This window comes from Schistocerca americana, chromosome 9 (genome assembly GCF_021461395.2).
Source record: "Schistocerca americana isolate TAMUIC-IGC-003095 chromosome 9, iqSchAmer2.1, whole genome shotgun sequence".
Taxonomy (NCBI): domain Eukaryota; kingdom Metazoa; phylum Arthropoda; class Insecta; order Orthoptera; family Acrididae; genus Schistocerca; species Schistocerca americana.
The window spans coordinates 79334727-79356023 of NC_060127.1; the positions used below are offsets into that span (position 1 = coordinate 79334727).

General features: G+C 40.3%; 1 protein-coding gene across 4 annotated transcripts in view; it reads left to right on the forward strand.

Annotated features, from left to right (window-relative positions):
* LOC124550910 (interference hedgehog) overlaps positions 1 to 21297 on the forward strand; it is a 556726-nt gene that overhangs the window by 520414 nt on the left and 15015 nt on the right. For 2 of the 4 annotated variants that reach the window (XR_006967749.1, XM_047125702.1), the window contains exons 12-13: positions 1797 to 2010; positions 10968 to 11186. Coding sequence is in view for 3 of the 4 variants with exons in the window: in XM_047125702.1 (XP_046981658.1) it covers positions 1797 to 2010; positions 10968 to 11186 (433 nt within the window). In the remaining variant the exon portion in view is untranslated. Of the gene's footprint in view, positions 1 to 1796; positions 2011 to 10967; positions 11187 to 20527; positions 20692 to 21297 lie in introns of all 4 variants that reach the window. The other 2 variants (XM_047125700.1, XM_047125701.1) reach the window with 2 other exon arrangements.

Genomic DNA, 21297 nt, shown 5'->3' on the forward strand with positions numbered 1-21297 from the left:
TATCCATGAACTTTAATTTTTACTCCAAATTTTTCTTTGCTTTCCTTTACTGCTTGTTCAGTGTACGTATTGAATAACATTGGTGGTAGGCCACAACCCTTTCTCACTTCTTTTTCAACCACTGCCTCCCTTTCATGCCCTTTGACTCTTAGAACTGCTGTCTGGTTTCTGTACAGATTGTAAATAGCCTTTTGCTCCCCGTATTTTAGCCTTCAAAGAGAGTATTCCATTCAACATTCTCAAAAGCTTTCTGTAAGTCTACAAATGCTATAAATGTACGTTTTCCTTTCCTTAACCTAACTCTATTTCCAATTTTAATTTGAATCACAAAATGTGACACTGACTGAGCAGTTTCTGCTATTCAACGTGGAACCTCATACACAGTACATCGATTACTTGTGCTAGAACTTATCAGAAAGGAAGAAACATGAAACTGCAGCTAGGGTGACCAACGCTCCCATATTTCCCGGCATCTCCCGTATTTAGAGACATTTTTTCATAATCTCCCAGCTCCTGTATTTTCAGGCTCAGTGGCCGTTTATCTCCCGTTTTTAGCTTTATTTTTCTTATCATGTACCGGTATGTAAAAATATTTTTCAATCATTTAAATTTTGCACGCACTGTCCGATTGATGTGGAATGGGCTGAAATCTTGCGACATGTGAATAGTAGATGGTTATCTCTCACACCTGCAGTAGAAAGGCTTTTAAACAATTGGGAGCCTATAAAAAGCTATTTTAAAAGCATAGAGGAATCAGACTGTTCTAAAGTTTTGAAAAAGTATTTTTGCAATGAAAATACAGAAGTAGAAACAATTGTCCAAGCTTATATTAGTTTTTTGTGAATATTGGAAATGTTTTCATTCAAAAAGCAAAGTATTTGGAGAATTCCGACCTTAGTATTATGGAATCTCATGAAGCCGTAAACTTACTAATTAGTAAAATTAGACAGAGAAAGGAAGATCGGTCTTTTGGTAGTGGTACTCATAAATTATTAGCCTCTGTTCTTGATTTAAATTTGAAATCTAGTAGTGAGAACAACTTCATTGAATTCTATGATTGTTTATATTCTTACTTAGGTAGTAAATTTGATAATAGTTTAAAGAGTTTAATCCCATTATGTCTAAAAAGGGAATCGACATTCAATGACATGCATGAAGTTGTAGAATATCTTAAGCTGGATTGTATTAATGAAGATGAATTGTATGAGAAGTTTTGTAGGTCTAATGATGCAATTAAATGTGCTGTCTCTTTAGATGGTAATGTTAGCCAGAAATGGATACAGGTTTTTACAACTTTGAAATCAAATAAAGTTAATTTTGAAAACTTGAGTAAGCTGGTTTGTTTTGTTATGAGTATACCAGGAAGTAATGCTCACACTGAGAGAGTATTTTCTCTTATGAATAATAAGTGGACTGATGTAAGGAACAGAAGTAACACAAACTTAATCGAATCTGAACTACAAGTTGCCATGAATTTTCCCTATTCGTGTAGTGAATTCTTTGAATTTGCAAAAAATGATGTAAAACTACTGACTGAGACAAAATCTGTTGCAAAATATGTATAAGTAATTGTGATGTGTAAATAAATAGTTTACTTTTACAAATACTGCTTTGACTTTTGGCGAAATTTTGCTGTGCTATTAATCTCCTTTATTTTTGGTCAAGGATACAAGAATCGCCCTTATTTTCGTGCAGCAGCAGCAGACATTGCAAGTGTAAAATATTTGGATACTTACACTCTATTGCAGTTTACCTGCAGAGACAGATGAAGTATATTGGAAGTGCCACTTTTTCAGCAGTCAGAGCCAGCAGAGCTGGAAGGCTTCTACATTTACTACCGGCCGGCGAGCACGGCTGGCGACTACTTGCACGTCACGGTGGAGGACCCACAGGCAGACACGTTCGATGTGGAGCACCTGCAGCCCGACACCACCTACGAGGTGAAGCTGCAGGGTTTCGTGAAAGAAGCTGCCTCGGCATTTAGTGCCATCCTCACCCAGAAGACTCTGCGTAAGTGTCCCCTTTTACAGGTGTTCACTCATGTTGGCTGGGCTATTGTCAGCTGCCGTATTCTTATTCTTGGACGCAATGACTTACAGGGTGGCGCACGAAACGTGTTACCATTTTGTTTTTGAATATAAACTTTATTGTCAATACAATCTCAAAGGAACGTACACTACAGTGAAGAGCCATCCGTGGAGATTTGTTCTAACTCAGCACATGCTCAATATGTCCACCATTTTGTTTCCTAACTTCCTTCAAACGAACACTGAAGTTAGTGATTATCCTACGGCACATGTCTTCCGTAATTTCACTGCAAGCTTGAAGAATAAGTCTTCTGAGCTCCATTAAATCACGTGGACGTTTCGGGAAAAATTTTTCCTTTAGGTACCCCCAAAGAAAAAAGTCACATTCATTGAGGTCTGGACTATTGAGGGGCCAACTTTGTCTGTCATTGAAGCGACCTGGAAACATGAGTGAAATGATCCACATGTCGAAATGCTCGTGTAAAAACTCCAACACAGTGTTTGCAGTATGTGGCCCTGCTCCATCTTGCATGAACCACTGCATTTTGAAGGGCAAGGCAGTAGCAAGAAGCTGTGCAATGAAGCAATTGCAAAGCATGCTCAAATAACGCTCGCTGTTCACAGTTTCTTCAAAGAAAAAGGGTCCGATAAGTCCGTGACCGCAAATTGCTGCCCATGCTGTAATCCTCGGAGCATAATGTTGTCGTTTGTGAAGCACTTGTGGGTTTTCAGTGGCCCAAAAGCATATATTTTGTTTCTTAACCACACCGTCTAAATGAAAATGCACCTCATCTGAAAACGAAATGTTTCTTCCCTATCCTCCGCCCACTGAGCAAACAGTAGTCTCTGCTGCTTGTGTTCTTCAGTGAGCTTCTGTGCACTGGTCATCTTGTATGCGTACATATGGAGGTAACTTTCAAGAATGCAATGAACAGAGCGTCTGGATATTCCCAGTTGCACTGCTGCCCTTCTACACAAATTTCAGGGACTTCTCTGTACAGCAACTCGTACCACTTCAGTATTCTCTGGTGAACAAACAGGCTTAGGCCGAGGTCACTTCACTTCCAATACTGTTTCTTCCTGTACAAATTACACCTGGAAAGATGACATCCATTTTGATCTGGTGATGGCATATGCCATTTGGGGGACAGTAGATGTACTGATAATGGTTTCAGCATTGTGTGCCAGCAGATAGTGTAGTGGCATAGCTACCGGAGTGCCATCTGTGTCTACCCTTTAACAGGAAATGCTTATGGCCAGAAGGTGCAGTGTGGTGCAAAGATCTGAAGCAAGCAGGCAACCATATCATGGAGATGCACTCGTGTCTCCTACAGCCAACTGAATGACTTGGAAAGAGGTCAGATTGTGGTCTTCTGAGTCGTGGGTTGGTCCTTTCAGAGAATAACCTCCAAAGCTGGAACCATATCATGGAGATGCACTCATGCCTCCTACGGCCAACTGAATGACTTGGAAAGAGGTCAGATTGTGGTCTTCTGAGTTGTGGGCTGGTCCTTTCAGAGAATAATCTCTAAAACTGGATGTGCTGCATCATTTGTGCAACAGTGCTGGTATAGGTGGTCACATGAATGTTCTGACACAAGTAGATGAATTTCTGGACTTCCATGCCTGCCAGGATCGTCATATTGTAGGGGCAGGAGTGGCAGATCATACAGCTACCACAGCACAGATAAGAGAACTTGTGAGCGCAGATGTGTCAACCCAAACTGTTGCAAACTGGTTACTGACAGTGGGACTTTGGGCACATACACCTCTAGCTCGTCTTCCACGTGCACCACAGCATCAACGTGCATGGCTTGACCAGTGCCATCAGAGGATCACTTGGAAGATGGAATGGCATGCTGTTGTCTTCAGCGATAAAAGCAGTTTCTGCTTGCACGCAGGTGCCAGTCGTTTGCGGGTATGGCATAGACCTGGAGAACGCTGTCTCACAGACTGCATTCATCCAGGACACCCTGTCCCCACCCCAGACCTTATGGTCTGGGGTGCGGTAAGCTACAACTCTCATTCACCTTTGGTGTTTCTGTATGGGAAGCTAGATAGTACTCGATATGTCCAGAATGTTGTCAGACCTGTTCTTGCAACAGGAAGGTGCTGTGTTGTTCCAACAGAGTAATGCTCACCCAGAAACTGCCTGTGAAGCCCAATGTGCTCTGCAAGACATGCAGTAATTTCTGTAGCCGGCACTATCTCCGTACTTGTCTCCAATTGATCATGTGTGGGATATCATAGACGAGAAGTGATTTATGCAACTCATCAAACAAAAACTCTTGCAGAATTACATAAACAGTTCAAGCAGGCATGACATGACATTTCCTAGGACAGTATTCACCCTCTGTACGATTGACTGGATGCCATAGTCAGCACCCATACTGCCACCTATATAGTAATTTTTGTTGTATCTATCTGCAACTCAGCATCTCTGTTATATGGTGAGTACATTCCATCCTAGATTTTCCTATGTTGTAATATGAGTGTTTCAGCAGGGGGTTGATAGATTGTACCTCTGAACCATTTGTGATATTGATCTGTGTATGTAATCATTTCTTGTACTCCATATGCAACATTGCAACAATAAATCATGAGTGAACTGGAAATCTCTAAAAGGGTGTGCAGTGTGGTGGGGTTTAATTTTTGCCATCAAGTCTGGTTGTACTGCTCTCTTGCAATAGGTCCACCTACCTCAGTACAGCATCAGTTTACCATCCCATTTCTCTGCAAATGTAGGTACTATTAGTATGTCAAAAAAGCAGCATTGATAAAATGATGCCTATACTTGCGTTGCAAAGTCTGTGTAACTCTAGTAGCCAGCTATCCTGTAAATATCTTATAATAATTTTCGGGAGGAAGGTAGTTGGTTCATTCCTTTTGTAAAATGTCAAAATTATAATACAAATCTTTTTACTTCCTTTAGCTCATAGGAAAAAAACCTGCCTTCAAGTCCAAGACCACTGTTCTCAGTTAACAGTTCATGCAATCCAGATCACACGCAAAGCAACCAGAAATATACATAAGTCCGACCCGAATAATTATGCAATTTCACAATCACAGTTCCACTACTAATAGTGAGTTTCACTCTCAATCCTTTTCAGTGGATTTCTTTAACAGAAACTGCTCGCCAAATATTCCATATGTGAATACAAAACATGCTATGTGGAATTCACACACTGGCCAAAAGTTCACACGCGGCTAACTTTCCAACAAAACAATTACAAAACTTCCAGCTTTCAACAAACTGTTCAAAAATGCAACTGCTTTCATGGCAACACAATCTAGACACGAGAAACCAGTTATTTCTTCATTTTACACAAAATAAAAACTGAAATGTTCAACATGACCTGCACATCCAATAGCTGACTAGTGACTCCCTCAGATGCTGTTTCTTCCTCAGCATATCCATCTAGCAGTGTGCGGGAACTTCTTAACTCTGATTGGTCAATCATTTAGACTGGCTAGTCAGAAGAATTGTTCGAGATATTTCTCACACCAAAACACAGATGCATTTATGTCATTCCAACATGCAGATACTAATATAACATTTAATAAAACCAAATGAAAAGAAAATTAATCTTGGAATAAATTTAGAATATGATTTTACTTTCAACTGTTATTCTGGCTGCCTCCTTACAAAAGCAAGCACACTTAAACATATGTCATTAGCAAAGTGGGCACAAACATCTTTCCCACACTATGATTACACAATGTATTGCATAAATTTAAGCCAAGGATCGACACATTAAGAACTTGATATGTTTATCTTTGTGCCGTATCTTCATGTTTATCTTTGTTTCATCATTTTTGGAATCAGTAATGTACCTGAAAATGAATTTATAACCTGAAACCTAGGTTGTGCTGTAACCATGATAAAATTTGTGAAACAAGGCAAAAAACAGTGATTGTTTAGTTAATTTACAATGTTTCACCAAGAACCCACAGTTTATTCAATTAAAATTTCCCATTGGATAAGCATGGAGGTCACATTTTGAGATAATTTTACAAAATACCACGTTTGTGTAATGATTACTGAAAGATAATGCCTTCTGCGCTAACCATAGCCCTACACTACATAGAACTCAATATCAAATCTCACACTATCAGCCAGAAAAAGAAAGAGAAATGGAGAATTAGGAACCTTGTAACATTTAGTATAGTATAACAGTCATTAAGTTTGTTGCATGTTTACTCAGAGTGTAACCATGTGGAGTCATCACAAAGGTGTGTGTTTCACCCTGTCAGTGGTTGTTTGATATTTGGATGTTAACATGTCTGATACGTTCCTCTCACCACATCATATATAGATTATGTTCACTACACTGTCATTTCGTGAAGGTGGCCATAAAATCGGATGGTAGTAAGTCTTATAGGGGAAGGGGAAAAACATGTTGTATTCCAAATGCATTATGGGGATAACATGCTGGGTTTTGCCCATAGGTTCTGGACCGAGTGTTTACCATAAGATTTTGTACAGTAAAACTTGCTCAAAATGGGAACACATGGGACTGAAACAATTTTCCAAATTGGACAAGTTTCTGGATTACACAAAACTCATTAGCCTACTTAAATTTGGGCAGGTATCATGCACAAAAGTATAAATTTGTAATTATGCACATATTTATGTGCCTTCATCCATTCACAGTAGATGTTCATTTACTGTATATTGTACAACAGAACACTAGACTGTACAGAAATTGATAAATAACACAGCATATCTGTATTGTTGTACATACATATTATTCTTGTGTTTATTTCCCAGATAGCACAGTAAGCCGGTTTCAAACTTGTTTCCAGCTGTAAAGTTCAAGTATATAAGCTTGATCAAAGCTGGATTATTCAGGCCTGTTAGCTGGATTAAAGCTTGAAACAAACATCAAAGTTGGCAGAGTTCAAGCTATATTTCAAGCTTGACTTATCAAGCTTGGCTCCAGCCTGGTATTTACAGCTTGTTTTAAGCTATATAAATATTAATCTGAATTTATTGTACCTAATTAATTAAATAAATATCAGAATGGAAATGGTGTGAAAAAATTATGAAGAAGTTTTAATTTATTTGTGCCACGTATTAGAGAGTTAGTTTAAAATGACCTCTTTTTGCACAACAACTTGTAATATGTATTCTTAGCTGGTAATCCATTTCACTTTTATCCAGGCTCAATTTTTCTACGTAAAAGAATATGGTATTCCTTAGGTTACGTAATATTTAACATTTGTAACATTAACGTACCGAACTGTTTTCTAGTATAAAACAAACTTGTCAACAAACCACAACCATTAACGCGTGTCACAAAGGTAAAATGGCCATAAACGTAACTTTATGTTACGTAATATTTAACATTTGTAACATTAACGTACCGAACTGTTTTCTAGTATAAAACAAACTTGTCAACAAACCACAACCATTAACGCGCGTCACAAAGGTAAAATGGCCGTAAACATAGCAAGACTCAGAAAAGTAAATAAAATAAGATAAAACAGAACTGGAGACAGCCACACTAAAACCAAACTCCACGCCATCATGACATCACACACGACAATACCCTTACGTCACGGCTTGTAAACGCTTGTGGCGCTTCCCGTGGACGTCTATGGAAGCTATGCTGCGCGCGCATCTGCTGTACAGCCTTCCAGGGAAATTACAGTTTATTTCAAGCTTGGGAAAATTATTTTAATTCAAGCTAAATTTTTACAGCTTGATGTAAACTGTGTAACAGGTTGATTTTTCAATCTTGAATTTTCAGCTGAACCTAAACTCAATACCCACCTTGAAACAAGCTGTGTAACAGGTTGATTTTTCAATCTTGAATTTTCAACTGAACCTAAACTCAATATCCACCTTGAAATAAGCTTGAGTGCTAGCTGGGTTTCCTTACATTTCACTTTTTTGCCTATGTTTTCATGTTCAGATATATTTATTCTGCACAGTTTTTTGCATTATACAGTGGTTCCAACAGCTTGGGAGGATTTGTGTGTGCTGCAGGCATGCTAATTTTTTTAGGGATATCATTTTGCTCCTGTTCTTCTCCCATTGTTTCTTTCCCGTTCATCTTGTGTTGTGGATTTCTATTAAATATGTTGCTGAAGTAGAGTGAGTTGACAGGAAGCTATCGCTTCAAATGTTGCCTTCTGCATTACATGGAATTTTTCACATTTTAATTAATTCACTGTCAGGTTGTACAGTGTTGTCTTCCGTTGTGTTGCTACTCTTTTCTGCACGTTCTCAGCTTCCCCACACTCTTCATGTGACATGATGTGGTGATTAGCTATGAAACTGTCAAGCCATTCTGTGGATGTCAAACTCCTTACTTCCAAGCTCTTTAGCAACTTCCAGAACCTCATTCTGCAACGTGGTTCCTGACGTAAGTATTTTTTACTCGCACGCTTACAAACCCTTCCCGCATCATCTTGTTAATGTCTTCATTACCCATCTTCTTCCCTTTCATTTGCCCGTTCCCTTTCATCCACCTTATCCCTGTTTCTTAAGGTACCATAAATTTGTGTTTTACTGCTTTTCAGTGCACCATCATTTCGTGCACAGGAAGTCTCTTTCTCATACGCCTTGACTACCTTAATCTTTTTGTTAAATGTTACTGACACATACTTTATGTTCAACATCATGTTGCCGGTATCACTTAAACTGCTCCTAGTCAACTGAAATTGACAGGAGATAATGCATACAGTGCATTTATTTGGATTTCTTGACCTTGCTGGATAAAAGCATTGTTTAACCGGACAACATCCACATCTCTCACTGCTCTTATTGCAGCAGAGTGTTCGTAAGTGCACAACAATGTCCCGGTGTGCTCCAGCATGCATCAGTAATAATGAAAAATGAGAAAAGCTGACAAAGGAGCGAACCATTTCCTTTGGTGTATCGACACTGTCCCCAACTTGTTCATTGTTGTGCAGTTTGATGCCCACACCCACAATGCCACCCTATGCTGATAGCTCTTTTTCCTGGTTTTGCACTGCTCAACAGCATTATAATGCCTGAACAGTTTTTGTGTTAAAAGTAGTGTCCTTTTAGAATTGTGAATAACTAATGAATACTGAAATACAGTAGTGCTGTATAAGCTGTTTTCCACATTATACAATGATTTGTTAGTCAAGTCTTAAAATTTTCATTCCATTTACACGTTAGGCATTTTCTGCTTTATGCGAAATATTAGCGTATGAAAGTGTATTGAATGCGTTGGGACTGAAATACTTATACGGTTTGGGCAGATTTCTAAATTATACACGTTCCGCTTTGATCAAGTTTTACTGTATTTATTATGTTTGAAGTTGAATGTAATATTCACATTTTTAAAAATTTAATTGCATTACCTTATGATGGGTTATGATATATTGTTTGGTTGTATGGATACTACATCCCTTTCATAAATCAGCTCATACAAGAGAATATGACTCATAACAGAGGAGGTTTTAATTACAAAAATTTGACTTGCAACACTTGTGAAGTACCAAACACATTTGCACTCTAGGTATGCTATAACTTGCATTGATGAGATTCCCAATTCTCTCCATCTTCTTCCTTTTGTGATCGATGCATGTTGTTTGGTCAGTAGTTCTATGTGGAATAGGACCGCTGTTGGTGCCAGTGGTATTATCTCTTAGTAATTATTGTACATTCATGGTATTTTGTCAAATTTTCCCAAAACATGATGTCAGTGCTAGTATACTGGAAGGTGCTAAAAATTTTAGTAATTATTTTATTGATTTTCATTGTTGCAGTTTGTGTTCATAAATACTAAATATAAATAGACCTTATTTGTAGAAGATTTTTATGTACAGGCACATCTGAAGATGAAATTTTCAGTATAAAATTGATTATGTAAATTAAAAAATAAATAAATAATAAGAAACATTGAAATTTCAGTCAGTGTATTTTAATTTTACCTTTCATTCTATTAGTAACGTCCCCCCCCCCCCCCCACACACACACACATAAACTCACTCACTCACTCACTCTCTCTCTCTCTCTCTCTCTCTCTCTCTCTCTCTCTCTCTCTCTGCTTCTCTCTCCACTGTCTTGTTATTTAGAATTTAAAAAAAAACTTAACAGTCTGTCCTTGGCAGCCAGAGACAGTGGTCCTGTGTGTGAGAGTTGTATTTGTGTGAATGTGTGTTTGTTTTCCAATTCAGAAGAAGGCTGTTTGGCTGAAAGGAATAATTTCAGTACTAAACGTAACAAACCAGTGAACAACTTCCCCTTACAATGGATTTTACTTTAAAACATGTAGTGTCTGTTCCACTAATGTATAGCCAAAGGTAATAAGGAAAATTACCATGTTACAAATACAATTTACCATTTAAAAAACAGCTAAAGTAGCTATCAAAACATGGAATTACATTTTCTATTTTCATTCATTAGTATCTTGTGGCATCATATTCTGAAGTAATTCTTCATGAGGAAGGAAGTGTTTGTTGCACAGAAATGTGCAATTTGTGATGTCCATTCTAAAAACTCTCAGACAGCTCTTTCAACAGTTGGACATACTAGCAACCTCATGGTACATTTATTTCCTTGTGAAATTTGTTGGCATCTGTCAATTTCAATTCAAAAACATCAGTAACATTCACAAATATAATACTAGAAGGGGAAATGATTTACATTACTCATTCCTCAGTCTTAGTGTGGCAGAGAAAGGATTGACATATGAGGAATTTGAGGTTAGTGTCATCGACAAAGATTTTTAAAAAAGATTTGAGTGCTTTCTAGTATGCTGGAATAATGAATGGCTGTTTCAATGCTGCCCTCACAACTATTGTACAGAAAAACATTCTCCCTGTAACTACATTCTGAGTGACAAATGATTGCTAGAGAGAAAATGCACTGAGCTAGCATGTCTTCAATTGCACAATTAATTTTTAAACAACAGACTGCTACTCACAACTGAGTCACATAACTCCCCTGCTCTGTTGCAGCTCTGCCCGTGACAGAGCCACCAGTTTCCGGAGCAGACAGCACCGTGGACGGGGCCAACAGTGCACAGGTGCTGGTAAAGACGGTGGAGGCGAGCGGGGCGGGCACCCTCTATCTCGCCGTCGGGTGCAGCGTGGGCGTGATCGTCCTCGTGTTGGTGGCAGCTACCGTCGTCTGGCTGCTCTACCGTCGGAAGGTCTCTGCGAGGGCTGGAGAGCGAGGTTAGTATACTGATACTCTGAGGCATAATCGTTGCTACGTGTAGGACTGACAAATGAGACATTTTAAAAACTGAAATACACACTATAAATGTTCCACAATAACAATTATTTTGTATTTTGTTGTGAACCAGCTTTCAGCTTTCTTGACCATCATCAGACAACTTCCCATATTTCAGCTTATAAGATGCACTTTTTTTCCTTCAAAAATAGGCCCCAAAACTGAATGTGTCTTACATGCAGATAGCAAGTTAAGGTACATCTACATATATGTGGACACTCTGCACTTCTGTTTTACTCGATGACTTTCCTTCAATTACTACAAACTGTGACCTCTCTGACACGAAATCACGAATCCAGTCCCATAACTGAGATAATATTCCATAATCATGCAATTTCACTACAAGCCACTAGTGTGGTACACTGTCTAAAGCCTTCCAAAAACCTAGAAATATGGAATCAATTTGAAATCTCCTAACAGTAGCACTGAACACTTCATGTGAATAAAGAGGTAGTTGTGTTTCACAAGAATGATGTTTTCTAACTCCGTGTTGAATGTGTGTCAACAGACCATTCTCTCTGATGTAATGCATAAGGTTCAAACACAATGTATGTTCCAAAATCCTGCAGCATATTGATATTAATAATAGGGGCCTATAATTTAGTGGATTTCACATACTACCTTTCTCGAATAAGGTAGGTACCTACAGGCTCCATTTCTTAAAAGTTTCTATGTTTTGACTTGAAGAAATTCATTCTTCATTTCCTTGTGAATTTTGAGCATTTAAGTTGCACAGAGTTCAGTGGATGCACATGTGCTGTCGTTAATGGTTTTTATATAGTTTGTTCAAGCTCCAGTGACTGTGTTTAGTGTGGAGACCTGTTTGTGTTATACCTATATTGTGGTTTTATTTGCAAACTGTGGCTGAAATACGACATTGTTGTATGGTTGTGTTTAAGCTGGAACTGATTGCATTTGCTTAATAGCATGGAAATAGGACTGCAGAAAGGCACTTCGGGCCACCTACAACTGAAAAAATGATAAGAACTTGGCAGAATCAGGAAGATGTTTTAAAAAAAGCACTTTGCACCAAACAAAATGTAAGAAATTGAGCTATTAAATGGTCAAAACTTGTTAGGACTCAATACTTGGATTTTAGAGAACAGAATTTCAGTTTGTATGAAAATGATCATTCATAAAGCAAAAGCAATACCCACTAACAAAGTGATTGCCAACTTTACTGGATCCAGATCATGATGTTCATGATTTGGATCAACGCATGGTGTTCAAGATTTATGAAGAAGTATCAACCTTGCATGCAGACCAAGACAAAAACATCACAGAAGATGCAAGCTAAGAACCAAAACCAAATTATTGGGTCTCATCGATTTGTCAGTAATGCAAGGAAAAGAGAAAAGTTTGAATTTTCACAGAATGGATACACGAACAAGACTCTGCTAACCGTTGATGAGACTTGTAATGGAACTACGGGTTCCACGGGCACAAAAAATATTATTGTTAAAACTTCAATATTATGAGAAGGATACATTGCTACTCACCATATAGCAGAGATGCTGAGTCACAGATTGGCACAACACAAACTAATAGGCTTTTGGCCAAAAAGACTGCATTGCAATCAGTTAAACACACACACACACACACACACACACACACACACACACACACACACACACACACACACACACACACACACACATGACCCCAGTCTCTTGCTGCCGAGGCCAGATTGGCCTTTGATGTATAACTCCAGTGAAGGCCTTTCTGGCCAAAAGCTTATTTGTGTGACAGTCTTTTTGTCATGCCTATCTGTTACTCAGCAACTCTGCTATATGGTGAGTAGCACTGTGTCCTTTTCATAATACTGTCATTATTCCAGCCTGGATTTTTCATTGTTTGATTGTTAAAACTTCATATCATGAAAAGACTAATTACACAATCATTTTATCCTGCTGAGCTGATGGGCAAATTTGCTGTCCCTTTTGTTTTTTAAAGGAAAGATGCTTCCTAAGGAACAATTACTGAAAGAAGTACTGGTGTTTGTTTGTATACACAATAAAGGCTGGATGGATGGAGGAGGAATGAGGTTGTGAATAGATAAAAATTAGTCGAGGTGACCTGGAGGCCTACTGAAGAAGCCTACCCTTTTAGTATGGGATCAGTTTTGTTCTCACAGAACAAAAGACAATAGACTGAATGCATTGAAGACTCAGTTAGTTGTAATTCTAGGAGGACTAACTAATTTACTTCACCCATTAGACGAGTGTATCAACAAATCACTTAAGGGATATATGAAGGAGGAGTGGAACAGATTGATGCAATCTACAGATTTTGAAATTACATCATCAGGAAGGAGGAAGAAACCTAGCATTTCTCAAGTTTGTGAGTCGAGCGAGTCAAAGCTTCATGGGACTTTATAAAAGCTGAAACAATGATGAAATCATTTAAAAAATATGGAATCAGCAATCCACTGAGTGTTACAATGGATAATTTATTGTATGAGGCTTCAGATTCTGACATGGGGGCATCAAGTATTTCTTCCTTCAGCACTAAGGATGAATTGTGCAGATTTGAGGACAAAAATTAAAAGGTTAGCACTTTTTCCTACTTATATTGCCTAGACATTATGTGTATGTGTACATATGTGTTATTATTGTTTTGCAGTAGATGTATTAAGTGAGAAACTTTTTCTCACTTTTCTCACTTTGTCTTCTACACTGGTGCATCTTAGGCAGCAGTAAATGTGGTAAGACTTACAGATAGTTGACATAACATCAGTGGAAGCTTCTAGCTGTAAACAGACTGTTATTCCAAAGATGTATGACATTTGGAGTTTATGCAGGTGTGGCGAGAGCGCCATAAAAATCGATATTTGTTCTGTGCGTAAGTGTGCTATCTTCGAGGAGAGGGCTTTGGAGGGCATGTTGGATGCTAACGGCAGTTAGCCTCCAAACTTGTATCTGTGTAGACGCTAAGTGTGAATAAATCTGTATATGAGAGAATTCTAGTTGTTTACCTACAACTATACCATATTCCCTCACTGGTGACCCCGACATGATTCTGCCCCTATTTCTCCCACTCCTGCTTTGAGCGGCCATCCATCTTCCCACACCATGCGTTTGGGTATTGATTTTCCACAGCGTGTTTCTCTGCTGAGCACTGCTCCTTCTCCGCGTTCATCTAATTCGAGTGGCCAATCTTTTCGGGGCTTCACTCCTCACAGCCCTCGCAGTCGAACTGCCAACCACTCAGATTCTACCATTGTGTTACCATCTTGGTGTGACAGCTCTTTGTCATGCCGTTCAACCCACGCTGGCTCCTCGTTGCCTTCGGTCACGCTCCCTCGTCTGTCAGCTGATCGCCCGAGGTTGTCTCCTGCACAGTCTAGTGCACCTGCCACCCCCCTCTTAGCAGATACTTCCCCCTGCCATGGCTTTCCCACACCTCTCTGCCTCCCTACCATTGCTCGTACAGGTGCCATCCAAGAATTCACAACACATGTGCACCCTGATGACATACATAAGTTATCTGTTGTCGTAGATGGCGATACAGTGTGTGTGGTACTCGCGTGTGACAATATTGAGGGAGGAAGTGCAGAATCTCGTGTGGTGCGCCGCTTTAAATTGAGCAGAAGTGCTGCATGTGGCAATTTGCGTGCCTTTGTTAGGCCTTCTGGCAAGGTGATTCTCCGCCTGCCGGCTGACGAAGTGCTACACCTTCACTCCAGGACGGGACGTCGTCTTCAGCCGCCGGCGTCGCTTGCTGACTTCACCATCGACGTACCGGGCTTCACCCCCCGGTCTCCTACCAGTCGACCGCTTCCGCCTGACTTCTCACCCCCCCCCCATTCACAGGGACGTACTCCATACTGCGCGGGGGGGGGGGGGGGCTATGTGGCGTAGAGCGCCATAAAAATTGATATTTGTTCTGTGCGTAAGTGTGCTATCTTTGAGGAGAGGGCTTTGGAGAGCATGTTGGACGCTAACGGCAGTTAGCCTCTGGACTTTTATCTGTGTAGACGCTAAGTGTGAATAAATCTGTATATGAGAGAATTCTAGTTGTTTACCTACAACTATACCATATTCTCTCACAGGCATATGAAAAACACAGAACTGGAATGCTTCAATTTGACGTGGGAACAAAAAAGAAATATTATTTAATGATATACTGAACTTTTGTGTAGGTGCATAATCATTAGACGTTACATATCATTGGACGCGACAGCCTTTGTTCAGTTATGTTGATGTGTGGACTGTCTGTTCATTCTTAAATTATCTCACAATGACTTAGAAAGCCAGTGCACAACAAAATATACATAAGTATCATTGTGGAACATTAATACTATGTGTTTCAATTTTTAATATGTCTGTGTTCTTCCATGTGCCAACAGAGTAGCCCGTAAATGTTACCAAAATATTTTCATCACAGATATTTAGGACACTATCTTCACCCTCTTACTTCCATATACTTTACCAGAGACAACACATTTATTGTATTGATTAAAAAGAAATGGAGGCAGAACAATGAACTGTTCTGCTGAGTAGTGGACTCTTTTGCTCTGTTGCGGAGGATCCATGGTAATGAAATTTTGACAGATTAAACCTGTGTGGTACACTGGGAGTGGAATGAAGACTTTGGCCTTTCTTTGCTCAGAAAATCTCAGCAGATGTGAAACTATACTGGAACCTTCTTTATCTGGCTTAGATGGGACAATAGGTCACCTGGAACATAAAAAATCGAGATAACCCAAAAATTAATAAAAAATTATTAAATAGGTAAAATGCCCTAAACACATAAATTGTACATTATTCTCGCCAATCAGACATTAAAAAAGCACAGCTACTTTTGTTCACTAAAATAATTATTGAATTTACATGTACAGTCACATAAATGTGACCACTGCCTACATTTGATGTCAAAATGCAGTAATCACTGACAGATAGCCGATGGCAGCACTTGTTGTGGAAGGTACATAAAGCATGCCAGGGAGGATGGCGGAGGGCATAAAACAATGCAGTCATTGTCGTAATGTGGAAGAAGGTGGAGTGATTTATCTGATGTCGAAAAGAGCAGGATCATTGGCTTTCAGGTCAATAGTGGAAGCATGGACAGTGCCCTTTTGTCATGCATGGTATACTTTAATTGTGCTGACATGCAGACAGTTCTGAACTGGTAGTCACCAGATGGGGGAAGAATGTTCTGACATGTAAGAACCTGGAGCAAATGTGTGTATCATTTGAATGCAATCCCAGATGTTCAGCACAGTGAGATGCACAAACATTACAACTGCTGCAATGTGTATTGAGCTGCTTACCGGTTGATTTACCGTATAGCAGAGATGCTGAGTCGCAGATTGGCACAAGAAAAAGACTATCACAGATAAAGCTTTAAGCCAGTAAGGCCTTCATGAAAAATAGACAACAGACACACACACTCACAAAAATGCAACTCACACACACAACTACAGTCCCAGGCAACTGAAACCACACTGCGAGCAGCAGCACCAGTACATGATGGGAGTGGCAACTGGTGGGGCTAAAGAGGAGGCTGGGGCAGTGCGGGGGAGAGATAGTATGGTAGGGGTGGTGGACAATGAAGTACTGCAGGTTAGATGGAGAGCAGGGAGAGGTGGGGAGGGAGGGGGGGGGGGGGGAATAGCGAAAAGGAGATAAGTAAAAAGACTGGGTGTGATGGTGGAATGATGGCTGTATAGTACTGGAATGGGAACAGGAAAGGGGCTGGATGGGTGAGGACAGTGACCAGGCGGCCGTGACTAGGCACTTCAGTCCAGAACCACGCGGCTGCTACGATCACAGGTTTGAATCCTGCCTTGGGCACAGATGTGTGTGATGTCCTTAGGTTAGTTAGGTTTACATAGTTCTAAATCTAGGGGACTGATGACCTCAGATGTTAAGTCCCATAGTGCTTAGAGCCATTTGACAGTGACTAACAAAGGATGAGGCTAAGAGGGTTACGGAAACATAGGATGTATTTATTGTAGGGAAATTTTCCACCTGCGCAATTCAGGTAAGCTGGTGTTGCTGGGAAGCATCCATATAGCACAGTCTGTGAATCAGTCATTGAAGTAAAAGATGCCATGTTTGACAGCATACCCAGCAACAGGGTGGTCCACTTGTTTCCCGGCCACAGTTTGTCGGTGGCCATTCATGCAGACAGACATCTTGCTGGTTGTCATGCCCACATAGAATGCAGCACAGTGGTTGCAGTTTAGCTTGTAGATCACATGACTGGTTTCACAAGTAGCTCTGCCATTGATAGGGTAGGTGATGTTTGTGACTGGACTGGAGTAGATGGTGGTGGGAGGATGTATGGGACAGGTCTTGCATCTAGCTCTATTACAGGGGTATGAGCCAAGAGTAAGGGGTTGGGAGCAGGGGTTGTGTAAGGATGGATGAGTGTATTGTGCAGGTTCAGTGAACGCAGAATACCATTGTGGGAGGGTTGGTAAGAATAGCAGGCAGGACATTTCTCATTTCAGGGCATGACGAGAGGTTGTCCGCTACCCCCCCCCCCCCTCCCCCCCATCTCTCCCCTGCCCTCCGTCTAACTTGCAGCACTTCACTGTCCACCACCCCTATCATACTATGTCTCTCCATCCATGCTCCAGCCTCCTCTTTACCCCCACCCAGTCGCTACTCCCATCGTGCATTGGTGCTGCTGCTCTCAGTGTGGTTTCGGACTGCGATTTTGTGTGAGTTGTGTTTGCGTGAGTGTGTCGTGTGTGTGTGTGGGGGGGGGGGGGGGTGGTCTGTTTTTGACAAAGGCCTTACTGGCCGAAAGCTGTGTGTGTGACAGTCTTTTTGTTGTGCCTGTCTGTGACTCAGCATCTCCACTATATGGCGAGTAGCAACTTTCCTTTTCATTATATTGGTGCATTCCTTCCTGGATTTTCCATTGTTTGCTTGTTACTGGTTGATTTGAAGTTTCGTCTGCATAAACTGCAGTTGTTCAAGAGTTGAAAGGTGTTGACAGTCCAGACAGACCTTCCAGCTGTACTGACATTCTTGCAGTGACTAACACAGAACCACTGCTTCTCCACAACTGCTGATGTCTGATGAAGCAAAATTTTTAATGACTGGATGTGCTAATAAGCAAAATTGCCAGCACTGATCCCAGTAGAATTCATGATATTCATGTGAAAAGCCCCAGGTGAGTCCAAAAGCTGTTGCATGGTATGCAGTTCTTTCCCTACTTAATTTATTAGGAATACTTTAAAAGTATGAAGGGCAATTTGTCTTTTTTTTTATATTGTTTAATACATCAACCAGGTCGCAAGAATGAACACTGTAAGAAGACAATTTTATCAGTGTGTTTGAGGGCTGAAGATCATGCCTTTCCACTGTACACAGCAATTAAATAATGCCCTCTCCGGAATTGCATACTGTAACATAGCACAGCGAGTAGCGAACTTCACTACAGATACAGATGAAATGTTTGTGAAACATGATATGTAACCAGATGAAATATTTGCCAATGGTATTGCTGCAGTGGCAACACAGGTTCCCATTGGATCACTAAAGTTAAGCACTGTTGGGCTTGGTTGGGTCACCATCTGAGTCTTCCAGGCACTGTTGGCAAGTGAAGTGCACTCAGCCCTTGTGAGGCCAATTGAGGAGCAACTTGACAGAAGTAGTGGCCCTGATTACAAAAACTGACAATGGCTGGAAGAGTGGTGTGCTGACTACATGCCTCTCCATATCTGCATCCAGTGATGCCTATGGACTGAAGATGGTGGCAGTCACGTGGTGCCATTGGTACTTCCGACACCTGTTTGGTCACAGAGAGGGAGGGAGAGGGAGAGAGAGAGAGAGAGAGAGAGAGAGAGAGAGAGAGAGAGAGAGAGAGAGAGAGAGAGAATTGGAATACTTGTCAGAGACATGCACAAATCAGTCTGTTTACACACTTCTGTGTAGAAAAACTATAGGCAATTAAGGTAGAGAATGGAAATAATCTTCACCCTCTTCTTTTTGTATGGTAGTCTGAAGTTTATTGTGGGGAAAAAAGATGAGGGCTAACCAACTTTCATGGGCAGGGTATGATAGTGCATCAGCGTAATTCTACACTCTGAGTAAATGTATTTTAATAAACCTTTGGAGTTTGATGTTACATGGTATAAGCCAAGTATCTGTCTCCAGATTGAAATGATGAACTCTGCGACAGCAGTAATATTCAGGGTGTCGACTTGAGGTTTGATGCTGCCCATCAGCTCTGAGCCATGATAGAGTGGTGTCATGATGGGTGAGATCATGTGTGTGCAGAGTGTTGGGGTGTTTTGCTTGGGAGCATTAACAGTGTCAGTTAATACAGTGTTTGTGATTTTCATTGGGTCTGTAATGTGTGTTAGAAATTTTGATGGTGTGGGCACATTATTAGAGCTACAGGTTTAGCTACTTGAACAGACTATAACAAGTTTACACTAATAATCAGTCAGAGCTTAAACTTTATCTTTGGTTGTCCTGGTAATGGAGATAAACACTGATTACAATTTATGTGAACTTGGAATTTCTTATGAATACATCCTCCATTGGAATATAACATTCTTGTCTGACATGCTGCTTGAGAGATCGAGGCTCAGTTTGTGTGTTAAACTATTATAACTCTGTTTTGTTCATTTCTGAACTTGCATTTAGTTAATTTCCATGATTTTTGGTTATCTGTATTGGTATCACTTTTTGGCTTTGTGTACAGTATCTGGCTTTTCAGTTGAGCTATATATGACAAGTGATGTTTTTGATACCAGTTATAATTGGTTCACACTAATTTTCTTTTTTCTTTTACCAACTGCTTTATCAACTTATCTGGTTATTTTTGTTTTGCATATTTTTGTGGTTATTTTAGTTTTTGCAGTTTGTCCCCATTCAAAAGCCTCATTTTTCTGTGGTTTTCCTGTTAGGCTCAATATTTATTGTTAAGAATTTGTACAATTTTGTAACTGTTGTTTATATTTTTGCACCACGGGAATAGGTGCATCATGGCTATCATTTTGAAATTTTGTTTGTGTTGCATTTTGAACCTTGTTATGATGTCATTGGTAAAAGTCGATGGGTGTTTCGAAGGCAGTGGTTTATCCAGGTGCAGTATATCTATTGTTCTGCTGTGAAACACATGTGCACAGTATTTCCGTGTGTTTCCCTTACTGCCAGTGCTGTACAGTGTAGTGCATCAGTTTCTTTGGGAATGTCTTGTGTTGGGAAAAGGAGGTTGCAAATCTAATCATGTTCATTGCAGACACTTCTCAATCAACAGAAAAAAAAAGTTTCGCTCACACTCCACATGCCTTACCTGTACCATTCGCAACACACAGGGAGTGATAGCCGGGACAAATTCCCAGAGATCACGGCGGTTGCCAAGGGCGGGCGCGGGGGTGGCCAGCAGAACGGCCGACCCCCGCAGCGGCTGCCGCAGACACAGCAACCGCTGGCCAACGGGAAGCTCACCATCACCACGAACCCCCTGGCAGAGGCCGAGGTAACTGCACGATTCCTGGCATCCGGCACGAACCTCGGGAAGATAGACGCAGTGTAATGGAATGTGTAGTTGGAATACTGGAGGTCTTGGGCCTGGAAAAGAAAATTGACTGCATGCCACACTGTTATCACTTACATTTTTCAAGTTGAAACTTCCATCCTAGTTAGTGCTCGCTACTATCCATCTTGTTGCATGTCTTTGTAGCTGTGTAACTCTGATGAGTTACTGTGGTGATAGTTATGTTACAGGAACTTTGACAAAGATTCCTTATGACTGTAGGTCTTGAGCTGTACTTAGAGATTTTAGTGCATGACCTGTCTTCTTTAGTCATAACCTGTGAACCATTCTCATTGTACACTCTTGTCTGAGAGAAGCCTGATATTTCACATTTCTCCTAAATTTTGTGGAACTCTTGTCACTGGTATTCAAGAATTAATGAGTATATGCATGCATGAGAAGAATTTTGGATACTGTGTACTGTACACTCTGTTGTTTATCAGAGGCAACAGTTTTGCTCGGCTGGAGAATAATAATGTTTACTCTATTACCTAAGTGAATGGAGGTATCAGCAGACTGAATTTGAAATTTTATAATTTATTATTATGT